Here is an 11,003-nt window from a genome sequence, read left to right as displayed (position 1 = left end):
GCACGTAGACGAACCTGAGCACACATGTCCACCCAGAAGCCGGAGAAAAGGGTAGATTGGGATGGCTACTTCTGCAGTAGTCAGCAAAACTATTGCTCAACTCGTGCGGACACAGAAATGGAGAATGACAGAATGGTAGAATGGCAGAATGGCAGAATGGGAATCCAGACACGGAGACATTTCTTATGGACGCCTCGGATTGGCGGACGTGACGTTGATTTGCTGGCGACGCCTGGAAGGTGACACTGGCCAAGGATGAGACAAGAGGCCACAAGGACTGCCGGTCCAAAGGAGCAGACGTCATAAAATGTCGCAAGATTTGGCTAACAGAAAAATAAATTGCTGGCTGGCTCACTTCGATTGCAGCTGTCACGGCCATTTAGCTGTTTAGCGCCGCAAAATCTCGGCGAATCCTTGAGAGACGAGTTGAGTGGAGGGAGACCCACTCTGCCATCTAATTGCCAATGCAGCCAGCCAGTTGGGACTGCAGCTGGCGAACGTGGTTTGCCGGACTGGCCAGCACCATCGATTTTGTGGCCAAAACGGCGGAGCACGTCCCACTCGGATCACATCATTTGTGATGCTGCCCGGGCAAATCAGTCTCAGGCCCCGAGATTCGGCGCACACTGTTGGTTTAGTATAACAATTCGTGATATGCAAATGTATGATCTGAGCGAAGAGAATCCTCTGCTTAAGCCACTTCAAAGTGCCGAAAGTTCAGCGGCCCTGTTTCAACCTTTTGGCCTTAATTTTTAACCTATTGGCATTGGCTGAACACCCCGCAAAGCTTGCTCTTTTGAGACCTTTTTTTTTTTTGGTGGAAACGTCAACTCACTTCTGTTTTAAATTCCCCTTTTTTCGGTCTCTGTGTTCTTTTGCGTAGCCCTCAGGTGCTAATGAATTCATAATGGAAACAGGCACTGGGACTGGCCATAAATTATGGACCGCTGCGATGGGGATATATTTTTAAGGCACTGTCGAAAATGGCGGAAAAAAGGGGCCAACATGAGTACTTTGCCCTCGGCTGTTGTCAGTTTGGCAGGAAACGGGTAAAAGGGAATTTGTATTTAAAGCAACATCTGAGCTAGGCCAATGAGGCTTAAACTGGAATTTATTTTTACATTTGCCCTTATAAAAATGTGGTAATCAGAACTCCACACTTTTAAAAATTAAAAACATTTTACAAAATGTACGATTCTGTGCTGTCGAAATTTTATTTTTTCCAATTTTGCTTAGTTGACAACCTGTATCAAAAGATAAAACTGCTACCGAAAAAAACAAATTTTATAAAAGCATTGAAGTGCATGGGTTTTGTATGTCTTACTTAAAATCTATAAATCCTCTGTCACACATAGCACCTAACAATATTTCTGTTTATTTATTTTAAAAGCAAACAATTTATTTTAGACGTTTGTAGTAGAGTTAATGGGTATGCTGTATTCGTTGAAAAGTATATAAAAGGTAGAGGGAGGCGTTTCCGACCCTAAAAAAGTCAGAGATTTACTTCAAAATAAGGCCACGCCCACTCTTACGCCCACAAATCGCGAAAGTCCGTCACGGCACTCTAAAACATGATAAAGGTCAGTATTTGTTATGTAATTGTTCGACTTCTACAAATAATTTTAAAATCGGACCATTATTTTAGAAGCTATAAGCACTATTTTCAGGTGGCATGTTTGTTATTTTTAAATTAGTAAGCACAGTAACGGGTATCTAATAGTCGAAACTAAAGCATTTATTCTTGTTTTTTAATTATGTTTTCTCTAGATCTGTTTGCATTGCTTTCTTGCAAGTCCACTGAGCAATGTACATTTGATTATTAATTTCAATTTGAGTTGCTTAGATATTCATGTGGACTGAAATGACTTTAGCTCGATTACTTCCATTCCCATTCTTTTATTTGCACCCGTCTATCTATGCCAAAGTAAATGTCACTTGGTTATGGATGTTTGCCTCCGAAATCTTTTATTAATTGAATCAGGAAAAATGCATTTTCCGAAGAGGCCCAAATCAAATAACTGTTTGTGTGAGCGCGCACCGCAAAAACCAATTTGATTGGAATTAAAATTCGAAATAGAATAAACAAAAGTCGGCGGAGGACGGACCAAGAAATGATGGCCCAGCCTTGGGAACCCTTTTCCGGTCTCAGTTTTAGTGCAGCAGTGCAGGCCCAGATACAGATACAAATCCCAATCCCGTCTGGGCAGATGCTGATGCCAAAGCTGATCCTGAGCTTGTGTTGTAACAAGTTAATTGAATTTGCACTCAGCCAAGCGTCATGCATTGGGGCATCATGAGCTTACGAGTGCACTGAGAGAAATCCGAACTCTTATCGGAAGTTAGTTGATAATAATTAGTGGAAAAAAATAATCTACAAAATAATCATTATGTTTTAGTGATATGTGATATTTTTGTTTCGATTATTAAAATTCAAAAATTCTTTTTCTGAAAAAAAGTAATAATAATCAAAATAATACTCAGCATGAGTACTCAGCAAACAAACTTCAAACTAAGTACTTTCCCCACACAACAATAGAAGTTTAGGTGGGGCCATCTGTTGAAATGCCTAGTTAACACTAGGAGCTAAAAGCGTGCAGCTGTACTGGGGATAATTATTGATTATTATTATTATTATTATTATTACGTTGTATTGTGAACAATTTTACCATTTAGCAATAGATTTAGTAATTTCATCACAGTAAATAAGTTATAAACGCATAACATAACGCGCAACATTAAATATTTAAACTTAGAATTTTACCATTTTTGTTTTCAACTTGAGGGCAACTGTTTCTCCGTGTGCAAAATGAGTGGGTACAGCGGAGGCCACTGGCGGAGCTGCAGCTACCGATACAAGTTGCTTATTTTATGGCCAACTCTAATGGAGGACTCGATTCTGATTCCGGCTTCTACTTCGCTTGGCATTTAGCTTGCTGTGCCTCCACCCCTTCCCCTTTCTTTTCTCCTTTCCCACCGATGATTTCCCCTCGTTTCGCCTCGATTTTTCCAATTTTGTGATTTGCACAGATTTCAGTTTGACGTCCTATCCTTCGCATCCGCAGGGTCCTTTCCTTGGAGCTTGGTTAGTTTGTTGCCAGTGTTTTGCCGTCTGTGCTTATCCAGCAACATTGTCGAAGGTGAAGCCCGGGCTTCCAAGTGCATTAAGCGCATGTGAACCGGTGCCAAACAATGACGCCTCCAAAGCCACTCCCTGCAACTTGCTTTCCCTTGATCCTGGTAGACAAATGACTCACCTAAAGGATTCAGAAGGTGTGAGGATGGGCCGGGATGTAGTTGGTTGGATGCAGCGAGAGTGTGCTTTTAGCAGATTAGTTTTCATCATCTTAACATTCCTAATTAATGAGGCCTTTGTTGCTCCATCTCAGCTCCTTTTCAGGTGTTAAATCAAAGACCTTAGCCCGGCGTGCAAGTCTAATGAGTAATGAGGAACACTGGCAAAGTTTATCCTGACATCTACACAAGAAGTCCTGCTCATTTTCATGCAGCTTCCCTGTAATAAACCAAAGTCTTTTTTTATGTAAATTTCCCGGCAGCTCATTAAATGTTTAGCGACAGTATGTTGCACAAAGTTGTATTCTTTTTAATTAATTTTTCATCACAGAACTATCACCTAATTCCAAAACCAACAACACCATTTTAATTTTGTTTTCAACCTGATACCAGCAAAAATCAAATCACTTTTCACAAATGACGTTTCACAATTATTTTTGTTTGCAATTTTAACGCCATTCTTTGAACTCAATGCGCACTCATTAACACGGATTCATGGCACTTAATTAGGCCCGGCAAATGTTTGCTAGCAATGCAAATGGACATCAACACTCCACTTGATGAATGGCATTTCCACATTTATGTTTGATATTCGAGTGCTAATAGTCAGAATAATTCCGCATAATGAGTGTCAAAGCCAACAATAGAATGCCAACTTTTAGTTAAAAGTCAACTGAAACCAAAACAGTGCGAAATGCAAAAGCGCTAAAGTTTGTAAAACTAATTTCCTCCGAATGATGGGCAAACGGGGAGTGGCGGGGCGTCGAAAGGGAAACGTCAAAATGGTTTTGACAAGTAAAATTTTGATATTTTCAAATTTCGCCGTAATTAACTCTCTGGCAAAGCCAATTAGCGACCGCACACAAACTCATTTATATTTTGCTGGCTGATTACAAATATACATGGAAATATGGAATTAGCAATATACATGTATTGAAAGTTTCGCTGTCGCCCTCCAATGTGGTTCACCCTGTTTAGCACTCTGCTCACGAAGTTTAACAATATCGTAAATAATGGAGTCAATTGCATTTTGCATAATAATTACAGTGTAAATATTTCCCAACAGGAGCGGTTCAATGATTTTTATGACTTGAGAATCTCTACATCAATATTGTCCGATGATGCAAAAGCCAGGTACTAAATACCTGGCATGCACTACTTGTTTATAGTAGTGTAAATATAATATTACTAGCATACTTAAGTTTTCCGTGTGAAATATTTTTGGAATAAAAATAAACAAGGATTTATGTATACGTGGAGCACGAGCTATATATAAATCAAGAGACTTAAAGCCATAAATAAATAATTAGCTAAATAATGAAAAAGAAATCCATAGTTCCAAACGAAAATGCCTTGAGGCTTAAACAAACCATAGTCAGGAAAGAGCTTTAGGTTTTATTTTAATTTTAAATTATACTATTAAAAATTATACGCATTAACTTTGTTAATAATTTATAATTTATTTGAATAATTAAAATGTGGGGCCCCTTTCTAACAGTCCTGCTTCGCTCCTGGATATGGAAATAAGCGCACGGATTGGAATGAGACGGGGCGCCAGCCGTAGTCCTCCCGTCGAGCTGAGTGGCCAAGTGGAGTGGGCCGGGTAACTGGGTAACTGGTAACTGGTGAGTGATGAAGAGCGTCACGTCGACAGCAGAAACAGCAGGATGGTTTCAAACGGTGCTGCGCGGAGATACCGATGAGAATGGCAGTCGCGGTTGGCTGACATTACACTTGTCAACGGGTATAATTGCGTTGCTCTTGCTGCGCCTTTCGCTCCCACTTACCATCAGAGTTGGCAACTATCAATTACAAAATAAGTACAGAAGAGTAGCTAAATCTGGATCGAAAAGAAAAGGTTTACCCAATATTTTATCTAAACAAATTTTTGTCAAGGTCTTACAGTATTACTCATATGTATTTATTGGCTTGAACTTGTATGGATCAACGTAAAGCACAAAACTTTAAACGAAACAGGCTTTAAAAATGATATTAGAAAATATCCAATCAGATGAATTACCAACTCTTTATTCAGTTTATTTATCAAAGGCCAACCAAAATCTTGGTGTTTTTCATGGACCCTAAATAAGTAAGGTGACTTATTTTATGGAAAACTAACTCGTACTCCAGTCATTTTTTTTTATTTTGTAAGCATTGCAAAGAGCTTTATAATTTGTGTCAGATATTTGAAAATTTGCTAGTACTTGCTTCTCATCCTTTACACTTAACAACAATTAATATGGCGTTGGCTACAAGCTGTGCCACCACTGCCCTCCAATGATGTCTGCGATGAGTGTGACTACTCCATGACTATGTCTATGACTATGTCTATGACTATGGCAAACGCCGCTGACTTGGAGCACAATACACAATAATTGCCAAGTGACGGCAACTTGGGGGCGCATCAATAACGAGTGCTTGTCACCCAGTCCCCCAGTCCCCCAGTCACCCAGTCACCGAGTCGCCCTGTCCTTATCCCATCATCCCACCAGCCATCAATCCACCCAGTGCACCTCGGATCCAGGGAAACACCGCTGGGAGCGAAATCACACCCATTTGTCAGAGGGAACAACTCGGGCGGCGGCTAATTGCAGTTCATGCGAAAAACATCGTTAATCACTCATTGACAGTTTGTTATTTGTTAAACAAAGCTAATGACTTAATGGCATAAATGGTGTGGCAACTGCACCGCGGCCGAAAGGATATCGAAAGTCGGAACGGGTCGGAGCAGCAGGATAAATGACACGACAGCTCAGGGCAGCCGTTCTTCGTGTCCCGTATTTATGTAGATAAACAATAAGCTGACAAGCCGGGAGCAAAATTAATTGTCCTGGACAGCCCGGGTGGGTGGACATGGCGGGACGAGACTGGCGGAGGGGCGTGGCCTTATGGATGATCACGAAATGCCCCTGGGGGCGAAGCAACTAGTTAAAGGTACTAAAATAGTCCTTATTCCCCTGGGTACTGTGGTTCGAGGAAGGAGCAGCTGCAAATAAAGTGAAGTGAAACTGTAGGAAACAGAAATGTCAAAGCTGGGACTGAAATGTTGTACTATAAACCTATTTTACTTGTACAATGTCGAAGAAATTTTATTCTTTCCAACTGAATAGCTTTGTGTTCATTAACTAACTAATTTGTTTTGGGACAATTTTGCAAATAAGGCTAACGAATAAGCTGATATATTTATTGGAATTCTTTATTATCCTGAGACAATCATTCTTCTATCCTCTCTCAAAGGAGTTCACCAAGTCCATTTCGCTACAAGACGGCCTTTTTCGGTCCCTTCGCTCGACATGTCTTGGTCTCAGATCCACTTGGTGCATACTGTCCCCTTCTACGATATCCGGAACTAGGACAAGGGCTCGGATAAGGGTGTTTCTGAAGCTTCCCGCCATCCGATGGGCTTCCTCAATATTCCGCATATGCATGACCAAGGTTTCCGGCAGGCGGACCACCTTACTCCGGATAGGGTGTTGTATGAGTGGTGTTGTATGAGTGCGAGAGGGGCACTGGGTGCCAAAATCGACCTGGTTGAATCGCAAGGGTCGCGGACGAACCTTGTACATGCAGCAGTTGTCGTGGAAAATCTTCGATGGGCGGGCGTGGTACTTCTTGTGGTACTTCTTGTGATATTTCGATTTTGCGTTCTTCGGAAGATGTCCCTTTTTGCGACTTTTGACCTTTTTTTTGCTCTTGTGGCTCTGTGGTCCCATTAACGCGATATGGTAACAACAAATTTTGTATAACCTAAATGAATTAATGACTTAAATTTCCAGGCCCTTAAGATTAAAGGTTTAAAACACTTCACATTTTATATGCTTCACATAAGGGATCCTAGTAGGCTTTTCTCGCTCAAGTCACATGTATGGGTAGTTTTCCAATCTCTACCTTCATTCGTATTTAGTTCATCGTCAGGTTCAGATCTATTTGATAAAAATAATAAAATCAAAAATTTGTAAAAAAATTTTGTTAGTAAAAAATTTGTAGTTACAAATTTTGTATAATTCCTTTTGGAAACTCACAAATTTTCCTCAATTCGAAAATGAATTTTTGCTCAGTGCCCTACGAAGCTGATTACGGCATGTACGCCGATTCCAAGGTGAGCATGATACAATCTTCTAAAAGGTCCTGAATTACTAATGTATTCCCTTTTTTCAGATGAAGAGCGTGCCCCAGTATCCGTTGAGCATGAGTCCCGGCCAGGGTCAAGGCCAGTCCATGTCGATGCAGCCACTAAATCCTCCCCAGATGAACCTGCAGATGCAGATGCCCATGCCGGGTGCTCCCCCGATGTCTTCGTACCCCATGCAGAGTATGCCGCTGGCCATGATGCCCTCGGGCAACGCGATGACCCCCATGTCCACGATGACCAGCCAACTGCCAATCGGTGCGGTGACGCCGCTGAGCAGCATGACCATGATGCCCATGATGGGGAATCCCATGGGGGCCATCGACGCCCCCGGGATCAATGCGGTGATCCCCGACCTGCAGTCCATGACCTCGATGGGTCAGATGCAGCCCCTGCAGCAGTACAACCAGTCTGGATCTGCCACCCCAATGCACCAAGGTCGTCTGACGGGCGGAGCCAGTGGTGGAATGGTTGGCCCCTGCCCCTCGTCGCCCTCGCATCCTGGTAGCTGGAACTCCGGTCCCAACTCCAGCCAGATGATGACCAACGGCAACGTGTGGCAGTACAGCCAGCCCATGCAGAACCACCAGCCGCAGTACCAGCAGCAGCAGCAGCAGCAGCACCACTTCCAACAGCAGCAGCCCCAGCACCACCAACAGCACCACCAACAGCACCACCAACAGCACCACCAGCAGGGCAGCCGCACCAAGGCCTCGTATGAAGTACCGCCCTCAAGCATGTACCGGGATGTTCGCAACGGACTGAAGTAAGTAGATCTCGTCTGGGTGTTCAGCAGCCTAATTCCTTGCTCACCAGCAATCCTTTCTAACTTGTTTCCTCCAGCACACCATCCATGCACGAATCCCCAAGTGCGGCAAGAGTAATCATTCGTTCAATTGTGGTGAGTCTGCATAAGAAAAAAAATACAACCATTGACGTTTGTCCGTCCAAGAGAGCGTCCGTATTAGCTCTTACGATAATGAGGAGCATTAGTTTTTAAAGATTTAAAATTTTTGTTGTTCGCTTAAGAGAACGTCCGTACTTCTCACTTAAAATAAACGAGAAACTTTCCCTTCTAATTATTACCAACATTTATGTTGTCCGTTCGAGAGAGCGTCCGTTCTACTAGTATTAAAGATAGCTTAGAGTGATATAAACTATATATTTTAAAAACTAATCATCCAATTCTATGTATTTACAGGAAAATTGGCGAGCAAGGCCCCCCATTGGCGTTGACAACTACTTTGAGCCCATCATTGGTTGATTTTAGTACTTTTGCATGATTGGTGTCTCTCTAATCACACTCGCCTTTTTTATAAGACTTCCCCTACGCAAGCAAACACTTCCAACAGACACTAAAGCACACAACAACACGTAATAAGGTCACAAACATATTGGTGTGGAATAAATGGTTTATATATGTTTTGGCCGAAAAGAAATTGTTCAGTCCTAGTTTTTCATCTGGCGACTTTAAACGCCCTGATTTATGGCCCCTCAGACTTCAAAATTGGCAACGTGTTGGGGGCCCAGAGAGGGCAAATTGAGCGAAGGAAAAGCGGTGGTGGCGATGGCGATGAAAAATTTATGCTGACCGCATGATGAACGCATAAAAAATGTTGCCAACTTATGGCCAAAATGCAATCCACAACCCAGTCGCTGTGCGGAGTATAAACAATGGCTTTATCGGGCCAAAGGCATCAGTTGGCCAACCCTCTCCCCTCTCCTCGCTTCCCGAAAATCCCTTTCCCCGGCCCTCTGGAGTCGTTAGGTTCTGGCAGCCGGGCCAAGGTGTGAATATTTTATGTGGCACTATTTTGATACCATAAATCTTTTAGTAGTTGATTCAGCAAAGTTTTGCGTGTTACCGCATTTCGCTCTGTGGTTTCGGCTCCGTTCGTTTCGCTGCGTTTCTTTCAATTTCTGCATTTTGTAGTGCTGAAATTTTCATTTGATGGGGGAAACTTTTAAATGTAACGTTTTCTAGCCGAAATCGAATTTTGTTATTGGTTGATTATGTCGGATGTTTAATTTCGACTGCAATTTTGGCAAAGATGTGGGCTTGGAAATGTAACAAGACAACAGCTATTCCTGGTTTTTGTTTGTTTTTTTTTTTTTTCAATCAACTAAACTATCAACACATTGCCCTTGGGGAACAGATCCCAATGCGCCCATAAAATGCACATACCCAAAATGTTTTTAGCTCGCCGCCAACGCAAGCATTTTACATTTTTCAGAAGGCATCATTAAAATTAAAAGAAAAGTCAAAATACAAAAACAGCAAACGAAGCCACAGAAACAGACAGCTGAATGGACGTTGAATGGACAATTTGAAAAGTTCTGGGCAAGGAAACTGCAGCCCAGGACAATGCTTACGGACCAACTCTGGATGGGAAGTTTTCCGAGTGTGAGCGGAGCCAGGGGAGGATTGTCAAAAGTTTTTCGGGGAGCCCTACATAGTTCCCTATGCGCTGCAGCTGCCCTCTGGATGCAAAATTTTATTCATGACGGAAGCAATACTCAAATTTCGTCTATTAATATCTGGGAAGGGGTTTTGGGGGCCGCAGGAGGATTTCTAGGTCCAGCTGTCAGACCGTAGCTGCAGTCCAAGTTCCAGGCTCTGAACGTATCCCAACATCTGTCCAAGTGTCAGTCCAACTGTAAGTTTGTCTAACTGACACACACACACGCATACCGTCTCTCGGTCTTTCATCTAAACAAATGCGCATACAGATGTGGTCAGAATGAGTTGGTGGTGCCATGTACTCAAAAAAATTGTTAATGTCTATTTAATTTTAAATAGGTATTGAAAACCTACTAAAACCATTTTTTAAATGTAGTCATAAATCAGACAAATGCTGATTAAACCCCTTTTTAAATTTTAATAAAATATGAAATGACATTACAAACAAAATTAAGTAAAATATTTTTTTATTGTCCAAATTGATATAGTGAGGGGTGGCTTAATGTACCCTTTGGCAAAACAAAAATTGTTTTGGAATTGATTTCCTCTGTTTCAAGAGATTTATATTCAATTATTAAAATTCATTTGTAAGTCAAATATTGAACTAAAATGTTTAAAGTTTATCTGAAAATCGTAAACATAACTTTGCCTTCTATTCCATCTAAAGTTATCCGAGTTCTAATTTGAAATATTTATTCAAGGACTTTTTTATTGAAATTTTCGTTTCCCATTTTTTTCAAGTGTAAGGCCACGTTTGTGTTGGTAGTGTTAGCCCGTTGCACATTGCTAACATAACCTCAAATTGCATTCCTAATTCCTTTTATACTCCATCTCATCCCAGATTCCCCGGGGGAGCACTTTCTGCAAAATGTGCAATTTCCGCTTGAAAAGCTCCGACTGCCATACAATTCATTCCCGAATTCCTGGCAATATTTTGCAAAACAGAAATTTATTATAGCCTTTTTATTATTTTGCGGGCTAACTTCATGTTGGGCCCAACATACGTCATATTATTGTCTAAAGTGGAGCGGAACGGAAGTCAGTCAGTCAGTTAGTCAGTCAGGTGAGGCGGCAGAAACACTTTCATCTGCAGATATCAGTAGGTAAAATATTCTGACCACT

The 11,003-nt window shown here is 41.7% G+C and overlaps 2 protein-coding genes across 4 annotated transcripts; one reads left to right on the top strand and one right to left on the bottom strand.

The window, feature by feature from the left end:
* Nucleotides 1-6,466: 6,466 nt before the first annotated feature.
* Nucleotides 6,467-7,220, bottom strand: LOC128255522 (uncharacterized). 2 transcript variants are annotated; one of them, XM_052985175.1, is made up of 2 exons: nucleotides 7,100-7,220; nucleotides 6,467-7,038 (listed from the first exon to the last, which is right to left on the bottom strand). In XM_052985175.1, coding segments are annotated over exons 1-2 (528 nt in total). In that variant the 5' UTR covers nucleotides 7,102-7,220; the 3' UTR covers nucleotides 6,467-6,512. The 2 variants fall into 2 exon arrangements, with proteins under 2 accessions (XP_052841135.1, XP_052841136.1); XM_052985176.1 differs by lacking the exon at nucleotides 7,100-7,220 and having other exon boundaries at nucleotides 6,467-7,093.
* A 28-nt stretch (nucleotides 7,221-7,248) lies between these two features.
* On the top strand, nucleotides 7,249-8,859 carry LOC128255521 (transcription factor mef2A). Of its 2 annotated transcripts, none has more exons than XR_008267671.1 (4): nucleotides 7,249-7,390; nucleotides 7,450-8,186; nucleotides 8,237-8,321; nucleotides 8,622-8,674. XR_008267671.1 is itself a non-coding variant. In XM_052985174.1 (4 exons), the coding sequence occupies exons 1-4, from the start codon at nucleotides 7,334-7,336 to the stop codon at nucleotides 8,682-8,684; spliced, it is 915 nt and encodes a 304-aa protein (XP_052841134.1). In that variant the 5' UTR covers nucleotides 7,249-7,333; the 3' UTR covers nucleotides 8,685-8,859. The 2 variants fall into 2 exon arrangements, 1 of the variants encoding a protein (XP_052841134.1); XM_052985174.1 differs by having other exon boundaries at nucleotides 8,264-8,321; nucleotides 8,622-8,859.
* The last annotated feature ends 2,144 nt before the right edge of the window (nucleotides 8,860-11,003 follow it).

This window comes from Drosophila gunungcola (genome assembly GCF_025200985.1).
Source record: "Drosophila gunungcola strain Sukarami chromosome 2R unlocalized genomic scaffold, Dgunungcola_SK_2 000011F, whole genome shotgun sequence".
NCBI lineage: Eukaryota > Metazoa > Arthropoda > Insecta > Diptera > Drosophilidae > Drosophila > Drosophila gunungcola.
Note: the sequence above shows the minus strand (reverse complement) of the source record. Positions and strands in the feature narration are given on the sequence as shown.